Source organism: Gallinula chloropus (genome assembly GCF_964237585.1).
Source record: "Gallinula chloropus genome assembly, chromosome: 10".
NCBI lineage: Eukaryota > Metazoa > Chordata > Aves > Gruiformes > Rallidae > Gallinula > Gallinula chloropus.
In genome coordinates this window covers 10,733,956-10,758,018 of record NC_140095.1, presented here as the reverse complement: position 1 = coordinate 10,758,018, position 24,063 = coordinate 10,733,956, and the positions used below count along the sequence as shown (strand labels likewise).

The 24,063-nt window shown below is 46.2% G+C and overlaps 1 protein-coding gene across 1 annotated transcript; it reads right to left on the bottom strand.

The window, feature by feature from the left end:
- Nucleotides 1-24,063, bottom strand: PCBD2 (pterin-4 alpha-carbinolamine dehydratase 2). The gene is made up of 4 exons (XM_084268434.1): nucleotides 23,956-24,063; nucleotides 21,330-21,461; nucleotides 3,390-3,470; nucleotides 1-1,621 (listed from the first exon to the last, which is right to left on the bottom strand). Exons 1-4 carry the CDS (start codon nucleotides 24,046-24,048, stop codon nucleotides 1,526-1,528), a joined length of 402 nt encoding a protein of 133 aa, XP_084124560.1. The 5' UTR covers nucleotides 24,049-24,063; the 3' UTR covers nucleotides 1-1,525.

The following is a 24,063-nucleotide window of genomic DNA, read 5'->3' as shown; positions in this document are numbered from 1 at the left end:
TTACAAAGGAGGAATTTGATTTTATTGGTTTTATTCAAAGTCCAGGCATTATTTATCAGCTTCTAACAGCAGAGTTTTCACAGTTCATTAGAGATGCTGTCAAAACTTCGGGGGTGGGGGGGGTGGGGAGGGGGAAGCTTGTTCCACTTCCCCACCACTGACAAGAGACATCACAGCCCAGTTGGCTGTTGTAGTTTTACTCACTCCCCACAACAGTGACCGTTTTCAAACCGCATTGGGGAAATCCACCTCTTCCCTGGGGAAAGGCACTTGGAAGCAAAGAACATGTGAGCACATAGTCCAAGTTTGGGTCTTTTTAGGGATTAACTCGATTTCCCAAGTAGGTTACTGACAATAAACCCCAACATCACGCTTCCTGCGACCAATTAGCACCCGACAGCGCGCTGGCTGAGGATTAACATAAAATACCTTCCTTATTTTCCCTGACACAAATTCTTGTGAGGCAGCCGGTGGCATTTTCCATCCCAAATATCTGAGAGACCACACACCTCTGATACACCCGAGACAGATTTTGGCTCCCTCTCCCTTCTGGGTAGCCGGTAGCTGTGCCGCCGGTGTCATTCGAGCAATGCGCCCAGGCATTTCGGAGGTGTCAATCTCCCAGGAGCTCTGCACCCAGAGCTGCTGGCAGGGCATGACGGTGCACGCTGGGGACACTCTGCAGCAGGGATTGCAGAGCGAGAGGCCCTCCTGCAAGCCTCAAGCAGGCTGAAAGCTCCCTGCCGGCAGTGGAAATCTGTCTCGGTGAGGATCAGAGGATAAAAAAAAAACCACACAAAGACTTTGAAACCAGGGGAAGAAATTATTCTTCAAGCTCGTCAGTGGGATCTGCAGCTCTTGGAACGATGCTGGCAATGAGTAATTATAGCTACAATGGGGGAAAAAAAAAGGGTGAGCATAGCTGCAGCCGAGCCCGGCTTAGCGAGAATCCTGCTAATGCCGCTTCCTTCACCACCGGCAGCTCGGGATGGTGCTCGGGGTGTCCAGCCAAGCTACACCCCTCCCAAAACCAGCAGGTATGGGAGGGTTACAGCACAAATAACGGCTCCATCCTGCAAGGTGCTGAGCACTGACCCAGCCAAGCACTTAAGCTCACGATTTGTTCAATGCTGTGAGTGCTGGGAGCTCGCTGAGAGTTCATTGTATTTGCTGGACCAGGGGTGAGGTTTTCAGCATCTGCAGCATCCAGCCCTGCATGTGAGATGGGGAACGCCGACGTGGTGGGCTCCTGCTTCACTCCAGCTTGAGTTTCTGGAAAAGGACTGTTCAAAACTTGATTATTACTGGTTTATCTGCTACACCCTGATGCAGAGCCAGCGATGGTGAAGGACAAGCACAGCATCCGAAGGGGTCTCCCTGCCCAAGGTCCTAAAGGCCAACAGAACAAAGCCACTCTTTTTTACAGAGTATCTTCTCCGAGGGGGTTTGTGAGATCAGGGTTACAGGGAATGAAGGGCACTGTTTAAAGACATCAGCAGACACTTTATTTAAGTGTAAGTCTTGGTTACACCGAGGCAGCAGCTTTGTCAATAAACTGAGCCAGCTTCACATCTCTCTTGGTCAGTCCACCGCAGTCGTGGGATATCAGAGTTATCTGAACCTGTCAGGAAGGGGAAGAGAGGGGTTACAAAGCCAGTTTGGTCTCTGCCAAGTAGGCTGAGCAACAATTCATCAGGAACCCTATGTCTCTGTAGTGAACTGGTCTCCATGCTTGAGCTGGATTCTCAACACTCACGTAAAGCAGGAGACGTGGTAGGTGAGGAGGCTTAACAGAGCCTGAAGTCTAACCCAAGCGAGCCCCTCTGCAGAATCAAACAGGCTTTGCAGGCTTGGAATTCATCCAAGAGGAGGTGTCTGATTAAATAACTCATTCTTTACATTTAAACTCCCCGGATCGGTTTCACCCAGAACCTGGGCCAGTGACCAAGCTGCCAACAGCCGAGCTGGGGGCTCAGGAGGTTTGGTAAAAACCAGCACCCTGAAGGTGAAAAAATTGTTAAGCTTGTTGCAGATTAATTTGAAAAAGAAAAACAAACTGAGTGGTGCGTTTTGCTATGACGCAGCTGCCTGCTCGGGTTTGTTTAGACTAAGCCAGATGACAAGTTGGGCGTTACTTCATCTCGTGTTTGACTGAGGTTTCGGGAAGATTGAAGAGGAGAAAAAAAAAAACCAACAACCCAGGTAATTTTCTGAATATTCTGGAAAGCCAAGAAAATCAGGAGGAGTAGGTGATCAGCACTTTGGCTGGTGATCATCTAATGTCCTCTTAAAAGCCCCCTAAAGGGCTGATGAGGAGGAACCTGTGCTGGGGTGGATGCCTCTCCTGGGGGCGAGGTGGGGTGGTGGTTCCCAGCCTCAGGCTCCTTGTCCACACTTCCTTTCTGTGTATTTTTAGCAGGACTGCCATATATTCACAAACAACCTGATACAATGTAAGGAGAGGCATTAGAAAATAAAAATAAAGGCAGAGCAGCAATTTCCCCCTTCACACAGCACCTTTCATTCGAGGGTGGCAGTACACCTTGTAACCCTTGTAAATATGAGGCCACCATCAGCTAGGCAATATTTTAAACAAATTTTATAAGCTGCAAAATTGAGACATAGGAGCCTACAATTTTTAAAAAATCAAACCTAAACCAAGACTCCAGGTTCCCATTTAGGTACCTACACATCCACGGTCTGCTACCCTACACCACTGGGCTCCCGGCTTGTTGCACACAGAGGAATGAAAGTTGGTGAGTGCTGAGTAGTTTGAAAACAGTCATTTATTCAGGTTGGCCAAATGAAGAGTTTAAAGGCTTCTGTTTTATTTTTAGAGAGGTGAAGTGACAGCTCTAAAGCTCCAAACCATGCAGCTACTAACAGACAATTGCAAAGAGCTTGATACCTGGGGCCATACCCCACTGCAAAGACCTTGATCACAGAATCATAGAATGACATGGGTTGGAAGGGACCCCAAGGATCACAGAGCTCCGACCTCCCTGACAAAGGGAGGGCCACCAACCTCCAGGCCTGGAGCTACACAAGGCTGCCCAGGGCCCCATCCAACCTGGCCTTGAACACCCCCAGGGACGGGGCACCCACCCCCTCTCTGGGCAGCCTGTTCCAGCCCCTCACCACTCTCTCGGTAAAGAACTTCCCCCTAATATCTCATCTAACCCTTCCCTCCTTCAGCTTTAATCCATTCCCCCTTGTCCTGCCATTGATGCGTCTTTAAAATCCCAAACCTCTTTACAGAGGCACAACCTGTTCCCATTCCCCCACCTCTTCCTCACATACAAGCTACAAAAGGAGGCTGAGAAGATGGGCCTGTGGTTTGGTCTCTGTAACTTGCCGTGCCTGTACCCAGGGGCTGGTGAAGACGTTACCTTGCTGTACACGTTAAACCATTCTGGGTGGTGATTCATCTTCTCTGCCTGCAGAGCAACGCGCGTCATGAAGCCGAAAGCCTGAGGAGAGAAAGATCAATGAGGAAAATACACTCCTCCACCTGCCAGGACTGGGGGTGGATCTGTGAGGTTCACTCCACAGTCTAAAAAAACCTCCTAACACCTCCTAGAGATGCTCCAGATCCCTGCACCTCAGAGTTGTGTATGTGTTAAAAGAGCTATTCACCTTCGCATGCCGCTGATGTGTCTTCTCAGAGTGTTGAAACCATCCCCTACATCACCCTGCTCAATGTTGCTCACTCCAGGATTCAAAGCCATGGCACAAAGCAATGGTTTTTACCTTTGGCATCCAACAAGGATCTTAAACATCCATCTAAAGCCCCTCATCCCTTACTGCACCTCAGAAACGTTCTTCATTAAGCATCACGCCACAGTTTTCCTGTACTGGACAGACACCACGCCCAGAAATGCCCCCCTTCTCAGAACTGTTTTGCTGTTTATCTTACTGGGGGGAAAAGGCAGCAGGTGGGTTTGCCCCTCTGCTTTATGAGAAAATATTTTCCCTTAAAACGAGTCAAAATAGGTTTCCCAATCCCCTGCCCCTACGTTCTGCACGGCACGCTCCCCCAGGATGCAGTTTTTATCACAGGCTCAAGAAGAAAATAATAGCAGGTCCTTGCCAAAATACTTAGGAGCAAATCACTGCATTATAAAGAAAATTAGAATGTCCATGTAAATCAAGAATGCAATTACACAGTGGGGCCCAAAGGGCTTCGGTGCGTGAGCAGGACGCCTCTAAGTCAGCGAGCTTTGTTCATACCGAGCTCCATCCATCGGGGTTCAGGACCTGAATTAACATGCATAGCTAAAGTAACATCCACGTTATAGTCTGGTTTATATTATAATACAAAAAGCTCAACAAAACCCTACCTGATTTAGGTAGATTTTTAGTGCTAATTTATGGAAGAGAATGTATATAGCCCACAAACCGCCGAGCGACGGCCGTTTCAACCAAACATGTGGTCAATGAATAACATATAATGGTTGATAATAGTTTCAAGTCTTTTTTCCTCTCACAAATTACAAAAACCTTTAAGGGGAAAAGAAAAAAAAAAAGAGAAAGAATCGGTGCCTGGATGAAGTATGACTTTGTTAGTCGCTTTGCCAGTCAAATGAATGCAAACGTTATAATCAGAGACAATCATCCCAATGAGGTTTGTCATTTGGAAATCACCAAACTGTCAGCAATTAAAAAGCTTTTTTTTTCTTTGACCCAAGAGCATTCCAAAATTTGGGGGAAAATCTGACTTCCCTTGAAGCTCTTGCTCGGTTTAGTTTTACTCAAGAGTGTGCAATTACGTTGGAAACCTTGCAAATGTCTCAGGAGCACGGGCTGAAAGCTGCAAGTTCTGCATTCAGTGTTAGCAAGGACTTGGAGAAGTCCCACAGAACTAACAGTTCTGAAAGGTATTTGGTTGAAATGTTTTAGGAATGTCCATGGAGTTTATAGGAATGCTGTTCCCTACACAGCGATCCACGCACAGAAATGACTCAAGGTTAAACCAGTGATGCATCCACAGCCAGGCTGCTGCTGTACCGACCAACAGCAAAGGGAAAAAGTACATTATGCTTATGCAGACCCTACCTGTGTCTGTCTGCCCATCAGAGGAACTCACCCCACGTGTGCATGTACGCAGGTTACACTGTGCAGGCACGAGTCACTGATTGCACAACAATCATCGCTCCAGTGGTGGTGGAGCCAACTATGGAGGCAAACAAGTTTACTAAATTCATCTGCTCTGCAGAGCTTCACACTTTGTGACACCAAATCCTCTCCCACCACTGGGTCACACCAAATCTTCTCTCAACAGCGGGTCACAATGCCAACCCACTGTCTCTTCCCCCATGACACTGAAAAGCCTTAACACTGTGTATCTTCCCAAAGAGTGCTCAACTTGGGGCTGTCTGAAAGAGGAAAAGGAATGAAATCACAGAATCTTTAAGGTTGGAAAGGACCACTACGATCAAGTCCAACCGTGTGTCCAACATCCCCGTGCCCACTAACCCACGTCCTGGAGTGCTGCGTCTACAAGTTGTTTGAGCCCCTCCAGGGATGAGGATTCCATCACCTCTCTGGGCAGCTTGGTGCAGAAGACCCTCCCCAGGACAGGTCCTGCTCCTCAATTGCTCCAGCTGACCACGACTATCCCAGCCAGGGCAATCTGATGTTGCAGTGAAGGATGACAGCACGCTCGCCTGCCAGATGTGCCCACCTTCCCGCACGCCCCGCTCAGCTCACAGACATGCTCCCTCACTGCACATTACCCAAAGCAACTCACTTCTTGCACTGTAGTTTATTTTAATGACATGCAAATAGTATCTCCTGGTTTATTTTAATTATACACAAAAAAAGTATCTCCCACCAAGAAAATGAGCTACAGTTCTACCAAGCAATTTCACCAGCGCAATCTCCATTAAGGTCCTAAATACTTCCTTTGTTAATTAAATGAATTGGAATGCTATTGTTTATGAATCACCTTTATATTTGTAGAGCCGTAACCTTTCTTCAGGAAAATACAATTGGCTCTGGAAGGAAAAGATCTTTAGGTTTGATTAGATATGAAAACACTATTACAGAAAATCAGTTTGGACATTTCTTCACGTCTTGAAACTTGATCGGTAATTTGGTCTAATTGGTGATCAAGGAAACTATCTTGTGATCAATTAAAGTAATTACCACATTCCGGCAACACAACCAACCTTAATTTGAGCAGGAGCCTGCACTTCTTCAACTTTAATTAAAAATAATGAAAATTATTAAGCAGTCTGCGGCGCAAGATCATTGTCAAGACCGCATTGGTGGGCAGAACTTATCAGACCATCACACTTTTCTTGATGAAAGTGGGACAAGTACTTTACTCATGACAGTAAAACCCAACTGCATCTGGACTTTCAACCGAGTTCTGCAGCCCCCTGACCCCCATCTTTAGATTCTTCCACGGAAACAAAAAGAGGAGAAAGAAAGGATTTGTGCATTTGCTAGAAGCCATGAGGGGTTAAAAGAGGCTTTGATGTATTGAATATTACAAAGTATTCTGATATTTCAGTATCAGGCCCATCTGGCAGACGTTTCCAACCTCATCCTTTCAGGACATTTGGGCTGAAGCAACATCCAAATGTGCAGGTTACTCTAAAGAAGGACATCTCACCACCCATGTCAGGGCAGAGTCCCAGTAATGAACCACAAACAGCACTAGAAGAAGAAATGAGTGAAGCACAAGGAGATGCCCTGGGTGTGCCAGGACGTCTCTTCCCTTCATGATTGTTAAGATGGTGAAAAAGGAGCTAAAAAATTAACAATGGTTCAGTCATCACCTCTAAAATGGTTTAGTGTGTCTCCATGAGATAAAAATCAGGGCAGAAAAACAAACTCACCTAATAAAGTGTGAAAACAACCCCAAACACAACAAAAACCCCACTTCCAAAAAGTCAGTTCTCACGTTAAGTTTTGGGACTGGCCAAACCACTTCTGAAAGCGACAAAACATGCTTAAGTGTGACAAAAATAAGACTTAAATGTGACTTTTGTTGCCTGAGAATGGGAAAAGCAGGGCCAGGCTGTCAGGAGTGGGAGGAAAGATGAAATTCCATCTGCCCCTCTGCACCGCACAGCGCTGCATGGCTCGGGGAGCACCGCGGCATCCCGGAGCTAATGGGCTATTATTCTTCCTTTCACACTTCTTAAGCTGAGGAATCAATTCATCTTAATACTTTTTAAACAGGCTGCTTTCGCACAATGCTTGCCAACATTATCTTGATGAGTTCTACATCAAAGGAACACAGGTCGATATGTCGTGCTAATACATCACCCACCCGCGAGTCCCCAGTGATGGATTGCCTCAGTGCATCTCCAGAACAAAGCAGCTGACAGTACTTCACTCAAAAGCAGAGATATTCAAGCAAAACCAGCTGAAAGGCTCCACAATATAACCAGACAAGCTTCTTATTTATTTGTTTTTAAAATGTGTATGCTACAAGAGTGTACCCAGGGTTTTTTTTAATGCCCTTGGACACTCAGCCAAGGAAACCATATGCTAATCATGAGTACATTAAGGTTTCTGCCTCCCATCTGTCATTATAACGTTGGAGGTAGCATTAACCTTGACCTTCTGCAGAGTGAGGGCTACCTGTCTTCCCTTCCCCACCCACCTGGGCTGTACTGGTATCCTTTATCAGTGGGAAATGAACAAATAAAACAAGTTATAGTGACATGTCACACAAGGCAAGAGATGCCTGTGTCTCACACATTTGCTCTCCATCCATCCGAGTGAAAAATACCTGGCATGCCACATGTCTTCCCCTTGGCAGTCACAGCAATGTGTGACACAACAGCAATAACCTCACATCATTAGGGCTCGCTTCCAAACTGTGGAAGCTTCCACATACCCATCTGATGCTACTACCTAAGAGAGAGCCACGGGCCAGCAGATAAAAGGAATGAGCTCTTTAATGTCCAGATATCATAGAATCATAGAATGGTCTGGGTTGGAAGGGACCCCAAGGATCACAGAGTATATTTAAAGTTATGTTTAGCTAGTCATGAGGGTTTGACTTAATCTCACAGTGTTTTCTGTCGGGCTCTCAAGACAAACCCAGGGCTTGTTTTATTTTGATTCTATTTGCTCTGCTAAGAAAGACTTTTACCTTACAAATATGAAAAAAAAACCCATCTCACAAGGCCACACTCCTCACCTGTAAGTGACCACGTGGCTAAAGACACAAAAAGAGGGCCCCAACTCATCCTGAGGAAGACAGGTACTCAAAACCACATGCTCACTTTGGGATTCTGCCCTGTTGGCACCATCATCCTGCTCGACCCATCTCTGGGGACACCGGATCCATGTGACATTAGGTGTTTTCCTCTTTTCTTCTTTTTTCTTGTCCTTGTCTGGATTCATCCATGAGACAAAACAAAGGAACTCCTTCCTGTTGCTCTTCCCCTATGTTAATACCACTTCAAGAACAACAGGACAGTCTTTGAGGACAGAAGTAAACCACGGCCCAAGAGAAAGCTGGACAAGAGTTTCCCTACTCCCTCCATCCCACCCCATCCATGTACAGGCAGCCATCAGGGTCTGAAGGTGACCACAACCCAACAAACCACCGGTAGGTAATTTTTACCCCTCCTCTTTAATAGCATGAGCAGCAAAGTAGTGTGAAATCAGCCAACCTTCCCCGTCCCCAAGCACTGCTCAGGGTTGGGGGGATCTCTGAAAGACACTAATAAAGGGAAAGGTGGAAGAAGAATACTGTGGATACACTGGTGTCTACTGAGGTGTGATTTCTGTCTTCATAACAAGACACAAAACTAAAAAGAAGCCCCCAAAAGTGCAATTCCCCACTTTATTTTCCATGCTTTTTAAAATCCCGAGCCGTCTGCTTGCAGCCCCCACACTTATCTGCCCACATCACTCACACAGAAGTGAAATGCTCTCTAAAAAAACCAAGTTACCCATTTTTATTCCCCTTCTAGCTGTAAACACTCCTCTTCTCCGTGTCAGATCTGCAGCGGCTTGTGTGAAAACCTTTACACCATGTTCTCCAAAGAACGCTGTTTCTCTCTCCCAACACTTGTTTACAATTATGTCCGTGAAGAAACCAGCTCTCCAGCTCTATATCAAACATTTTTGACAGCAAAAGCACAAACACTGATCTATTCTAAGTAGTTTGCCACTCCATGTAATCTTGGAAAAGGCATTCTTGCCTTTGATTCTAAAAATGTTTATACTTCATACATTATGCAAATAGTTTTTATATATTAAGAAATAATGCAAGCAAAGCTCAAGTTAAATTAAATTCTTCAACAATAACCTTGCCAAAGCACTGATTTTCCTATAAAAAAAATTATTCCAATTTGTTGATCTTACATTGGATGAAACATACTGTAACAATCTTCATAATTTATGTCCTGTTGGGACACTATGATTTAAAGTAACATAATACAGACCAGCATCACTGCTAATCTAAACCACCTGACCAGATAAACAACAGTTTCCCCTTCCCTCTTCATCGAGGGTATTTCTGTTTATTGTCATATGATTTACCAATTTGAAGAACATGAAGAATAAATGGAGGGAAAGAGAAGTGGAGCTGGGAGCCACGGCCTTTCCTCAACGGGGACGTTTCTCACACGGGTACCAGTACAATGTCAAGAGCTGTAGGAGATGACAGAAGGCCGTTTCAGGAATGCTGTCCCAGGGAAAACCCCAAGCTCCTCCCAAGTTTGTGCTCGCACAGCACAGTCTAGACCTGGTACAGCACTGGATGCGGCATGGTCCTGAGGATGCTCAAAGCGTGGCTCTCTCCAAAAGAGGTCTGTGTCAAAGGCTTCATCTTCCAAGCTTGGTGGTGATGTAAGCTATGACATCACTTTGTCATAAGGCAGGTGCATGAGTAATTTGCCCCACCTGAGGTTCAACTGAGAAGCAAACACAAATTCTCTGCTCAGGCCAAGGGACATGCATCAGTGCAAGAAAAGGGATCGAGATGGAGAGCACCAACCCTCTCTCAAGCCTTCTCCTTGCTTTGCTTCCCTCTCCCCCTCACGCTCGCTAGGCACATGAAATCAGCACGACAACCCTCAGCCTCATCTTTTCTAAGCCTGTTTACACCAGGATTTTCACAGCTGCTGAGTTTCACCTTATTTTTCTCTTACTGGTGCTAATGCGACACGAAACGTTCCATCTATTCCACCTTCTTCCTCGGCACATCTTGACTTTTCCAGCAGCCTCGGGTGCTGAGGATCATTTTTCCTACTCTCCTTTTTATTACAGTAAGTGATTGCACCTGGATTTCCCCAACAGAAAGCAGATAATATTCTGGGTGATTCAATGAACAGACTTCATGCCAAAATTAATCACCTATTCCACCAAAAAGATTTATAGACTCGATGGAGTAGAAGTGAGAGAACATGGGGATGTCTTAAGGCAGCATAAAAACCTCTTTCTGGGAGGGATAAAAGTTTCAAACCTACACTCCACCAGCTCAGCACGGTCGTATTACAAGACACATTCATTTGCTTATAGATAAAAATAATTACAGCTGCCCAAGAAGATTACTGAGATACAAACAGACATCCTAAATCCCAACCAAACCCAGAACAAGGTACCGTAGTGTTTGTGATATATCACTTCATACAGAAATAGTTAAAATAAATGCTTCCCCCCACCCATAGTTCCAGTTCCTCAGCACTCTAGGTAAGGACAGACTCATAAATATTACTTTATTTATTAAAGAAGCATAGATGTCTAAATGATTTTTGAGGAAAAGAAGGAAAAACACTGAACTAGAACACAGAAAAGAAATCCTCCAGCCATGCAGCCAGCTCAAAGCTCTCTGCCTCCCAAGCCATTCTTGTGTGCTTTGTGCTCAAAAACGGAATATAAAGGTTGTGCTTAGGAGGTTTACACCAAATAAAACAGCTATTTCAAGAAACATGACTTTTTAAAATGAGCTTTTTGCAGCCTACGCACAAACATGAAATAATACAGCCAAGCCCCCATTAAGTGAGCACCTGCTAAAGCAATCAGTCACTTAGAATAATAAACGCTCTTGGCTGGGCAACTGAAGGAACAATGATAATTTTACTTGTTAAAGCAAATGTTTGGCCCAGCAAATCAAACCCCAGGCTGTACTGTAATAAAGCCATCACAGGAACCACTGTAAAAATAAACTAGTAACAAGGTGCAGTTACTCCCTGGTTCCAAGCACCTGAACCCTCTGCTGAGGTACTCAGCTCACCGACGCGCTTCGTGCTGCACAAGGATGCTGCTGCTCGGGCAATGAACCATCTTGGATCACCCATGACATGAAGTGACTGAATACAGAGTTAATTCAGGTCAACACTCCACTTCAAAAAGGTGCCCAGCTCCTCCAACTTTGGTACAGAGCTTGGGTACAGTGTGGAAGAACAGAGAGGTTCATTACCCCACCGCACCGTGTTTTGGATGGAGCAGAAGAACAAAACACTACCATTGTCCCCAATCTTTCTTTTTACTCATATATGAAGGAATGAGTTCATACTGCAGACATGAAAGGGAAGTTCACATGCCATCCGTGCTGTTGATAACGCAGGGAGCGCTCAGACAAAATTCTCCTCAGTCTTCTGGCCAAGATTACTCATACTACCAGTTTAATATCCAAGATCATCTCTGCTGAGTGTCCAAGGGCAATCATCCTGCCTCTGATAATCCTGTAAGCCTCTGTCATTTATGATCCTAAGAAAACATCAAAAGAGTGATAAGAAAAGCATTGCTTTGTGATGGATTAAGAGAAGAAGGGGCTGGTCTCATCTTCCACTATCCTCCTACCTGCTACACCGCCAGCTTTTCTGTTTTGGTTTCTTAAAGACAAGATCTACAATGCAAACACATGACACAGAACTCACAATGGATGTTGTGAAGGGTTTGGAGAGGTCTCATCACCTGCTTGGCCAAGCCAGAAGCTAAAAAGACCCGAAGCTGTGAAATAAGGGAAACTAAGGAACGTTTACTATAGATCCAGCCAGGGAATTGTTTCACTCAACCAAGCTGCTGAAAGCGTCCCTACTGTACTGTCAGAATGGGTCTTCATGTTTGGATGCCTCTTGTAGAAGAGAGTATGTGGTACATGGGGGCAATAAACTCAGCAGGAGACTTACCTAGGCCAGCACTGGCCAGCTTTTAACTTATATTGCACTACAAAATGTAAATATTATTTTGCAGACAGATATTTCAACCCCAAAAGTGACAGAACCTTTGAAAAAAAAAAAAAAAAAAGAGTAGGAGAGCACACACCTTCTCAGACAACATGTTTCTCTTTGGGGCATCCTTCAGCCTCTGAGCAGCTGGGTACCTGCCTTGGTTTGCCCTGTCTGCTGTTCCCTACATGACCTGTAGGTCAGCTAGACCTGTGCTTCATCTCGTGCCTCTGGGGTTTGGAGGAACGGCTGGAGCACGTCACAGAGAAAGGCAGCTGCTGCAAAGGACGTTATTAAGAAGGAGGTTCATTTAACTGCCAACAATTTAGAGAGACAACCTCCACTTGACATTCTCAATGGTCTTCTGACCCCTCCGTGCGCTCCAAGCATGTGCCTGGAAGTGGCAGAGTACATCTGATGTGCAGCATGCTGAGGGGTTCCATGTTCCTTCTGTTGGTTGGTGTTTTACACAAGGGTTCCTCTGGGCAACCCACACCACTGGTACATCTGTACATCTGGAAACGGAGGGGAGACAAATACTAACGCTGAGTCCTCCAGTGACTATCAACTTTCTTTTAGCATTCAGATGAGCATGCCACACAGAGAAACCCTCTGAACACCTCTGTCTTTTTATCAGATCGGGCATTACAAGGCACGTGCACAAACACTCACTGTGGGTTTGTAGCACTAACAGGATTTTTCCTTGCCACAAGCACCCACTGTATCATAGAATAACGATGCTCCCAACTAGGGACACCTTGCTCACACACAGACACAGATTTAACCACCTGCCATTATACTCAAGGATGAAAAAGAAACCACACTAGATCATGAAATTGGGACATTCCCTTCCAATCCTAGGAATAAACCCCATTTTCCTGTGGAGCACCCTTAGCACTACCTGAACCCGGTGGTGTGGTGCTGACTCAGCACGGGGCTCCCCACTCACCAGCATGTTCCCCACCAAACCCCCTCTGAACCATCGCAGCCAGCTTCACATTTGTCCAAAGCAACTTCTCATCTCATCCTAACAAAACTGAAAGGAATCAAAGAATCACAAGGTTGGAAAAGACCTTTAAGATCATCAAGTCCAACCGTTCCTGTCCTATGCTAAACCATACCCCTGAGCACCTCATCTTTTTTACAGACATCCAGGGTCAGTGACTCAACCACCTCCCTGGGCAACCTGTTCCAGAAAGGAAGAAAAAGTGCAAGGGGAAGAGGAAGAAGGAAGTTGAGGGCCACGAAGGTGATTAGAAGGCTGGAACACCTCCCGTATGAACAGAGGCTGGGGGAGCTGGGCTGGTTCAGCATGGAGAAGAGAAGGCTGCAGGAGGACCTCATTGCAGCCTTCCAGTGCCTGAAGGGAGCAAAGAAACAGGGGGGGAATCAACTTTTTAAAAGGCTAGACAATGGCAGGACAAGGGGGAATGGATTAAAACTAAAGGAAGGAAGGTTTAAATTGGATATTAGGGGGAAGTTTTTTACAGAGAGAGTGGTGAGGCGCTGGAACAGGCTGCCCAGAGAGGGGGTGGATGCCCCATCCCTGGGGGTGTTCAAGGCCAGGTTGGATAGGGCCCTGGGCAACCTTGTGTAGCTCCAGGCCTGGAGGTTGGTGTCCCGGCCTGTGGCAGGGGGTTGGAGCTCTGTGATCCTTGGGGTCCCTTCCAACCCGTGCCATTTTATGATTCTATGCTTCTATGAAGTTCTCCTCAAAAAAGCACCCCCAAAACCTGACATGAAGCGGGTTTGCAGCTTTACAAAAGAGGGGTAGGAAAAAAAACACACCCCTACCCTCGCCTCACCCCGATAAACCACGGCTCCCCCCCCCAGCCCCAGCCAGTGGCTTCCCAGAGCAGATGTAACATTTTAGCCAAAACGTGATTGTTTGTGAAAGAAACAATTCTGATCAAAACCCGAAATTGCAGCCAGCAGAAGCGCTGCACTTCGTCACGTTAATCCGCCCTGACGGGGAGCGGCGAGCAGAGATTCCTACTGCGAGAGGAGCAGATGCGAAAGGTCAGCGCTGGCCCGCGACTTCAAACCCCTTAACGTGTAAAACAGTGTGCATTAAAGCCTGAGACGGCTCAGGGCCGGATTAACGGACGTCCGCTAAGTGGGTTTGATGTGCTCTCGCTGAGTAATGGTTAATTTTTAAATAGGGGAGTTGTAGTTTTGGTTTTTTTTTTTTTTGGGGGGTGGTTATTCTGCCAGCCAGCGCCCGTTTTTTAAGTACAATTGCAGGGGATGATGTCCCAAAGTGTCTGTCTCCTTTGTGGGAGTACAGGAAAGTGAGAGCTGCTGGTGGAAAAGGCGATTTATGGTTTAAAAACGTAGCGGGGTGTTAGTCCAAAAGCAAAAGGATGCCAAAGGTTAAGCAACCAAGACACAGGGATGTGCTGTTTGCATTTAATCAGCATCTTCCCAGCACCCCCTCCCTGTAAGGATAAATTGTAATGCGTGAAGAGCTGCCAGGCACCAGGGCTCCTGAACTGAAAAGGGGAAAGAAAAATACCCTGAGTGACCATCTTCTTAGGGAAAGGCAACTCGTGTTCCTCACTTGCAAAACTCACGTTTCTCCCAAATTAAGGTGTCCAAATGAATTAAAACCCCTTGAATTTTTCATTCATTTTCCAAAGCTGGTTTAGTCTAGGAAAGAGCCCACACTGTACTTAAGATCAAGCTGGCCAGGTTGTGTTTGCTCGTATGGCAGCGCTGCCTGCGTGGCCGACACCGTTGTTTGTTCTGTTTAATTCACATACAGTTGTGCTGCTGAAAAGAGAGGAGAAACCTTTCTTCTTCTCCAAATCTACGAGACAGCTGGTGAAATCCAAAAGGCATTCTGACAAATAATTTCTTCTGCACTCTCAGATCAATGCCTGCAACAAGCACAAGGCAAAAGCTATAATAATTTTTACTTGCGTGATAATAAATCCATCTTTTAAGGAAAGCATTCGCACTAGAGCCAACTGGAGAGCAGCCCGAGGTTCAGCTGGGCAGATTTCAGCAGCAGCCTGCTTAAATGGGGATATGATGGGTCTACTTGGTGGGGCAAACTCAGCAATTAGGAACACCATCACCTCAATAATTATAAACTATAAAAGAATAGCTTATTCCAAAAAGGGAAACATGACTTAGCTCCTCAAGAAAATGAGCATCCCTAATTATGGTTAAGTCATAAGAAAAATCAAACTGATGCTACTTCTGTGACAGCTGGGATGGGACATCTTGCATGATGACAGAGAGGAAGGACACGTGCCTGCTCCAAGACTTCAATGTAAAGAGGATGAATTTCATTTAAATATGATTAATGTCATGACATTTTAAAAAAACCTGCCAGGATGATGTTGTAATGGTGACCCCGGTACCACAGTTTGCCCCAAGCAGGTGAGACATGAGGGCACTGGGATCTGCGTAGACCCTGGGCAAAGAGGAGAGGAGATACCCCACAGCACAAAGAGGAGCAATCACTGCTCATCACCTGCCTGACTTGTAGCAGGCATGTATTTCTCATACGCATCACAGCCGGGAAGCTGCAACGAAGTGACCGAAGGACAAGATGATGGTTCCCAGACATGTAAGGAAAGGTGAATTGTGAAGGACTGTAGAAGACCTAGGAGGCTGCTGATGCCCTAAGGAAGCTCTATTTAAGACCGAAAAATGCTGCCAAGTGCAAAACACTGGTCTGAAAATACCCTGGAGCATCTGAAAATACTCCAGAGCACTGGACGGTTTTACCTATGGTTCATATGCCACCAGCCTTGCTGGCCCTGCGAATAAACCCTGCCTTACCCAACTCCCAGCACCAAGGATTTCATTTCTGCCTAGACACAACCCAATCGCATATTTCCACCACCACGGACTTCCCAGCTTGGCAGCCAGGGGTTTGCTAACTGGCAGCATCAATGGAAACAGGACATGATGAGCAGGGCACTAGCATCATCTCCTCCTCCTCAGCCAAGGAAGGACACTTGCAAGCTTTCAAAGGACCCATCTCCCCAGAAGTTCTTCCATTTCCCCAACCTGGAGCTCCCCACCTTCCATAGGCAGAGCCAGGCAGCAGTGTGGGCAGACAGACCACATCCAGGTCCCACAGCTGCACCCTCAACCCTCCGACTCAGAGGTGAGAGTGTTACTTACTCACTCAACCACAAGAATAACCTCAAGGAAGGGGTGACCATCCAGGACTCATATATTTTTACTGAGCTCCGCTCCGAGACACTTGAGCCGGTTCATTCACTCCATTCCAGGTTAACCTCTGCCAGTCCCAAAAACTTCGCTATCAGTTTCTAATAAAGGAAAATGTCAACAAGGAGATAGGCCAGAAATTCATTATTTTCAGATACAAAGATTTCCTCAACTCTGTAAATCCCCTCATAAATAATCCTGATTTATTGTAAATCAGTTATTGTATTCATAAACGCCGGGAAGTTAGTGAACAACCTAACTACCCCAAGAAATACTTTCATAACTTTGCAGGTGCACAAATCACAGCATATGGGAGAGGACTCAAAGGATAATGGAAAACGAAGCAGTTTAGGAAAGACTATATGAAAACCAGCACCTACCTAGGCGGAGAAAGAAATAAATGCAATTTATTTTCATTCAACAGGGCAATCTCACCCAAAACTCTGGCAGAGGGAGCGAGCGGACTGATGCTGTGGTAAAGAAATAGTGACTCTATCCCCCTTTCCCCCCCAAAAAAACCTGAATGCAAACAGGTTCATGTTTTGCTCAGCACAAGTGACAGTCAGGGGCTGAGGCTGCTCAGGCTTTGAGGTTAAACACAAGTGACATAAGCTGCACCTGAATGCAATCAGACCCGGCTCCGAGAAGATTCACATGCGAGGACTAAATCTGTCACAAATGGGTCGGTTTCCGATCCTCCCGTAGCCAACTTGCTTTATTCTGACCTCCATTTAACAAATCAACTTAATGGGCACTGGGAGTGCTGTAAAACTTAACAATGGAGTGATTTTAACTTTTAAAATATAGTTACGAAGCAAAATGTTGGAGAGCTCCTTCAATACTGGAAATCAAATTAAATCTAGACATTTTTTAACAGTCTTGACAGATATAATCCTAGTTACCATGTAAATTTATGGTAAGCTGCTGTGATATTAGCCACAGGTGCTACTTTTAATATATGGCCCGCATCTGGCTGGGAATAAAATTTCTCAGAGGACTGAAAATGACCTCACTATCAGACAATGGAGAAGAAAAAAAAACCCCACAAGACCGCTGTGGCATATAAAAAGCTGGAGATGTGGTCCACAACTGAATATTTAACATAAAATTCATTTTAACTCTGCAGATTGTAGGTTCAAGGATATTATGTTTGCAATGTGTAAAAGGCGTGGACGTATTTCAGCCAAACAGCCAAAAGATTAAGTACATCAAGGGGCAATGAAATGCACTGCCTATGTATATAAAACCAAATTTCCCCATCTTTTGATCAAGGCAGAAGAAGCAGCAACGTTCTGGGAGCAGAAAAAGGATGTATCCACATGGGTTATGTTACAGGGACTGGCACCAAGTACCACTGTTGAAACAAATAAAGATTATTCATCACGTATCCTACCAAATTCATTGGGATAATACAACAAGGAGGATCAATCTGAGCACATCTCCCTCCAGCTAAAGGGGAAATAAGTGGCATTTCAATAAGGGGAGAGAGAGAAAATGCATCGACCATAGCCTGCTCGGGGTTTTTCCCCCCTTGGATTTCAAGCCAGAGAACTAGCAAGTTTGGAAAGGAAACACAAAGCAAGAATAATCACTTATTTAATAGTTATAGATTTTTCTGCACCTCTTTAAGTAAGTTCTGAAAACCCCAGATTTTTTTCCCAATTGCAACGAACCACATGTGCATCTAACTCTCACCACCCCCCAGCCCCCAAAGGGTTTCCTTACTGTCCCCTCCTCTCAGGCTCATCTTTCATCCGTGTCCTGCAGCCCCAAAATGCATTTAAAAGAGCTTTTAAAACTCTCAGAGCATTTGATTTCCTGTCATTTTATAAAATGACGTTACAATTCTTACGGCGACTTCCTACGTGATGGCTTTTTTTTTTTTCTTCCTCTTCCTCCCCCCCAAAAAAACCCCTCACCTTAATTAAAAACTTACCCTATAAAAGAAAGCAGCTGTAAATGCTGAACCTGACCGTCAGCAAACATGCCCACCTTTGTAATTTCCTAACTGCATTTTCTGCCTTTGCGTGATTACCTACGGAAATGCAATCACACAGGCAGTTGCCCCTTAAACCCTCTGGTCAAATCCAACCAACTTTGACAAAAGACATGGAAGTCTCCAAGTTAAGACGTTCCTGTAAATTTGGCAAAAATGAGCAGCTGGGTAAAAGGACCCCAAAGTGAGTGCTCAGCACCCATCGCCCGGAGCCCTTCGCAGCTGCCTGCCCCACTGGGATTGGGCTTGAGATGAACCAGGGGAAATTGTGATTTTTCACCCAGGTATGTCCCCTTTGCAGGACCTGAAACGCCAAGAAAATCCCAGGAAATCACGCGATCCTTCCCTCCTTCGACAACCAACTTTTAACATGAGTCCCAATGTGTTTGCAGCCTCTTTTCTGAGTTTGCAGAACGATAATCTGGAGAAGCTACTGGCATGATCTGGAAGTGTAAATTAACTTTCTATCTATTTCAAAGGTTGCTCGGGCAGACTGGCAGCTGAAGGCTTGCTCCACAGCTGGAAGAGAATCATTTTGGTTCAGCAGTATAGAGACACTCATGGATGAGAATATGCCTCAGGCTACATGATGGCCTGAAAGCCTTGCTAGCTGTTTTTTCCATCCCTGCAGACAGGGAAGGAGGCCCAAAATAAGCCCCCCAAGTTGACTGTGAGGTTTACAGAGCTCACCGGTACCCAGACACGTGGCAGAACTTGGAGTTGCCATGGAGTGGTCCAAGCCCACCCTCTCTCTCCAAGACCTTGCTCACAGCTGGAGGTTTCCACCCAGCAGACACTCCTCAGGACAAGTGACTCAACCAGGGGGAGCACACCAAAAAAGGCTCCGATTGTAACTCACTGCTGTCTACCTGCTGTTCAGCGGTGGCAGCAACATGCGGCAGTTATAAGGCGTAAGGGGGAACAGATGCATGGGTGCAACCAGCACAGCTCTTCTGGGCAACATGCTCTCCTCTCCAGTCAAGTCACATTTGGGTTTTTCCCCCACTGCTGGTGTATTTTGTATTTTATACACAGCTTCAACACCCACCCATCAGGAGCTGCCTCATGCCCAAAGGGAACACGGAGCAGCACCCACCACCCAGCACCAACACTGCCCAACAGCGGGACCGGTGGGTGGTGGGCACCCAGAGCAACACAACAAGGGGCTTCCAGCTGGGACCTCCGGCTGGTTTCCAGCTTGTTTCAGAGAACTGTACCTCCAAAGCCCATTTTCATGAAAATGTATCTTCAGACTAACAAACGGCACCAGCGCTTTCAAGTCCCGGGTTACAAACTAATTCCCTAAGCCAGAAGTGTCATTAGCCTGTCAGCCATACAAAGGCAGCCCGCTGCTGATCGCTCTTAACAGAGCTAATCTCAGCCTGAAAGCTTCAGGAATCCAAATAACTCTTGTTTCGCAGAAGTTTCATTTCATTCTCATGCTGAAAATAATACACATAAACCAAGCTCATGTCTACACATTTGCACGACTTTATAATAAAAGTTGTGTTTATATTCTTAACATCTGTTGACATACACAGACTCTGTAAACCTGGCATGGATTTTAAAGCCACAGAATTTTCCATGCATCGAGAACATTATCTGCAAGAAGCAATAAAAAAAAGCAATGAATACATTAATCACAGCGATATCATCTGCAAGGCATAAATCTGAAATACCTTTCATGTCAGCTCAACTACTCTTTCTTTTTCTTTTTTTTTTTTCCCTTTACACACCTGACTTTATCCCATCTGTAAAAGGCTGGCAGGAAGATCACCGAGGAAATGATGTTTCTCAGTCCTTTGACTTTTACTAAATACTCACACTTTACAATAATATAAACAGAATATTTATTACATGAAATGAAAGAAGCCATACCTACAAGTTTGATTTTTTTTTCCATTGTAGGACTAAATTCTCCCAAAGTACAATACAGGCATAGCTCTGCTCTTGTCACTCGCTCCCTTAGAATCCCAGAATCATAAATGGCACGGGTTGGAAGGGACCACAGAGCTCCAACCCCCCTGCCACAGGCAGGGACACCAACCTCCAGGCCTGGAGCTACACAAGGTTGCCCAGGGCCCCATCCAATCTGGCCTTGACATCTGGGAATTGGCATCAAAAGTGAGCTTCCCGTGCACGGCTGGGAGAACAGCCTCCTGTAGCGAGGAAAAGAACCAGTGCAGCGAGAGCCATCGCCTGAATCAAGCCCTGTGTCTCCTCTCCCTCCAAAAAGGCACTCACCTCTCCTCCAGAAATAAAACTGAAGGAGAACAAGTGGTCTTGGAACGTGACTTTTTTTCTAAGCAATGTCCTGAATTGGGAGAAGGTAAGTTCTTACAGGAATGCAGCTGACCGCAGATCTCAAGATAAACTCAGTATTTCCAAAGCAGGTTCATAACTGATGTTGAAGATGTGTTCTTGGGAGTTTGAGATGCAGCTCCAAATAAAAACCCAACGAGGTCCAGGCAGCAGTCTGCCATGCTGAAGACATTGCAAGATCAGCTACTGTGACTCATTTGGGAACATACTAGAGCTCTGTCTTCCTGCTCAGAAGGTGAAACACATTGTGCTGTCCCCACCTTATCTGCCTAAAGTTTCTGTTCTTATATTGACCCATTTTTCTCAAGCTTTTCCCTGATACAAATGAACCCCACTGTCCATCAGTTACCCATTTCCAGCATTCACTTCTATGTGCTATGAAAATAATTAAATCAGGATCAAGTATTACCTGTCTAATCCATAGTACCGACCCTGACCTTGAACCTAGTATTATAATCAAGAAATGGTAATGTTAGAACAAATCTACTTAACAACTACAAACCAGAATTAATTTACTCCACCTAATGAGATTAAAATCAGAGCACAATCCAGCGGGGGTTTGGCCCCACAAGGATACTCCCAAATTTCTGAATGTAAGTATTTTCCCATCGGGACTGTACGGAAATTAAAGCAGTTGCATTTCCTCTTCATTAAAAGCAGTGTATAATAATAATTACCTGATTAAAATTTTTGAAATTGAACTCCTTGTAGATGGCATCTCTTTCACCTAACTCAGACCAGCCTGAAGCTTTGAGATCAAGTAGAACTTGGTTCCTCTCCTCTGTCGTCAACCAGTGAGACTGTGAAGACTGTGGAGGGAGAAGAAAACATGACATGAGGCTGAGGTTCACTTCTGTCTGACAGTAACAAAACCCCACAGTGAAATTGCAGTTATGTAGCACAGAAAGGTAAGCAGGTGGAAAATTTAAAGGCCTGTTTAAAGGCCTGGAGCATCTCACCTACGAGGAAACGGTGAATGAACTGGGGCTGTTCAGCCTTAAGAAGAGAAACTGAGAGGGGCTCTGATCAATGGTTATCAATATCTGAAGTGTGGGACACAGGGGGACATGGCCAGCCTCTTCTCAGTGTCTGTGGGGACAGGACCCTTCCAACCCCTATGATTCTGTGAAAATTTCCTGTAAGGTTCCTTACTGTTTATAATTTCATGGACCAGCTTAACTTAACCTGGCCCAGAAACATCATTTCTGTTTGGTCAACTAAGTTTGGCTTTTGTACAGAACTAGTGAAAAGCAGCAGGCTCTATTGCTGGAGTGAGTGTGGACACCAGCAGACCTGTACCCACCCCCTCTTCATCTGAACGAGCCAGATGAATTAATTTACAATTATTCCTGTTATATAAATAAAGGGTTATTTACACAATAGGCTATGTGTCTGATTACCAGGCTGAAAGGTGTATCAGGGGATACCTATTTAGAAAGGTAGAAGCTAGAAGGAGAAATTGTAGGGATTGTGTTCTACCTAGCTTGTATTTTACTATTCCTAAGGAAGCAGAAATGGATTTAAAGACAGGCTGTGCTCGATTCTGCAAAGCACCGGTGTTTAAGTATGTCTTATTTGAAGCAAAAGGAGTCCTGAAGCCATCAAAAGCACAGATTACACTGTCTCCTTAGATACCTGAACAGGAGCCTGAACTGCACCTGAGGCCAGAGCCAGACCCGCAGGAAAGTTCAACAGGGCATTTGGAAGAGCTTTGAGATTTTCCCTAAAAGCAGAGACTACAGGCACGAGCAATTATTGAGACAATATACTCTAACTGCTGGGTCTCAAATTTGTATTGTAAACTCAGTGCTTTGCTGGAAAGAACCTTTCTTCCAAGCAGAGCAAAATTCAGATTGCTTCAGTCTTTAGCTCAGCAGCTAGCACAGCTTTGTGAGAGCTTCCTGAGAGGGGCCGAGTAATTTTGCTCCACAGAGGTGTGTGGGTACCCAGCACCAACTCAGCAGCTCCCAGTGTTTTTTGCCTTTGCCAGTCTGGAGCCCCAGTGCCACCAGATGGGGCTGCGAGCCCGAGCAGAGCAGGAATTAAGGCAATTAATGGACTCGAGCAAGGCTTGAAGAGAGGGCGGCCAAGGAGCGACTTTTTTACCAATAACACAGGACAAAACTCCCCCCAAACAGCGCAAATCAATCTAACAAGGCCACTGCCACCACTTGCATTCAGTAGGATAGAGCCAAAGAGATGGGATTACAGGTCCCAAACCAAACTGATTGAGGGTCTTTCAGCTTCAAACACAACTCTGGATTATGAACACAAATAGCAGATTTGTTGCTGCTACAACTGCAGCTGCAGGCAGGAATTTCTTACGTTCTTCTTTTTCCCAATAATACACAGAATTTGCTGAAGCTAACGGATGCCTCAAAACTATTAGTTTCTCTGGCATGAGATGAAATTAGGAGGCTTATTTATAAAAATAAAAAGGGTTGGGGTGTTTTTTTTAAGATAGCAAAGTCCAGGACTGAACCAGGAGGCAGCACAAAGTCCACTGCCCGGCTGGCAGCAGAGATGCTCTCTGTTAGCTTTAGGGACATGGCAGTTACCTCACCCAGACACACAGACACTGATGAAACAATGCCAAGACCCTCACAGTTTTTAATAAAAAGACTGAGTTTGGCACACGCCCCATGGCACACCGACCACGCTTTGCTTTGCAGCGGGTTGCAAAGGCCTCGTCCCACGCCAGCCCCCACAACACAGCGCAACTGCATTCTGAAATGCCGCCGAAAGCAGCAGGAATTCCCCTGTGAAAGAAGGGAGAAGGTGGGAGATGCCGCTTGTGTTTCCACACCCTGGTGCCCACAGCCCCGCGCCACGGGGCACAGCACAGGATCCCCCTGGACAGGGAGAAACCCGCGGTGTGGGCACCGAGCATGGCCTGAGCTCTGGACAGGGGGAACGCCATGGTGTGGGAACCGAGCACAGCCTGAGCGCGGGAGGTAACCAGGCTTGAGGTGGGACAGCAGGTTACCCAGTACGGCTCAGGGGAAGGGGCATCAGTGACATGGCAGAACGGGCACCAAGCAATTCCTGCTCGAGGGGAGCAGCTCTAAACCCGCATGCAGTGGGTTATTAGCGTCGTGCAAACACCCGGACGCACCACGGGAAGGGATGGCTGCGGGAAGGGGCGGGTGGCCGCGCCGGAACGCGCGGCAGCGTGGCCGGCTCTCTGAGCGGCCTCCCCCCAGCCCCCGGCCCCGCAGGCCGCCCGGCCCGGCCTGAGGTGCAGCGCGGCCCCAGGCCCCCGCCGCCCTGACGCCCGCCCCCGCTCCCCGGCGCACCCCTCACCATGGCAGCGCGGCTCCCGCCGGCGGCTCCCCGGAGCGCCGCTGCCACCGCCCGCCGCGCTCCCAGCAGCAAGCCTGCCCCGCCGCCTGGCATGGCTCCGCGCCGGCC

Excerpts from the sequence above, each read along its gene's own strand:
- PCBD2 (XM_084268434.1), bottom strand. The coding sequence starts at position 24,048 with ATGCCAGGCGGCGGGGCAGGCTTGCTGCTGGGAGCGCGGCGGGCGGTG. Across the intron at positions 21,462-23,955 it reads GCGGGAGCCGCGCTGCCATG|TCTTCACAGTCTCACTGGTT; the intron begins GTGAGGGGTGCG and ends CTCCCTCCACAG. Across the intron at positions 1,622-3,389 it reads GGTTTAACGTGTACAGCAAG|GTTCAGATAACTCTGATATC; the intron begins GTAACGTCTTCA and ends CCTTCCTGACAG.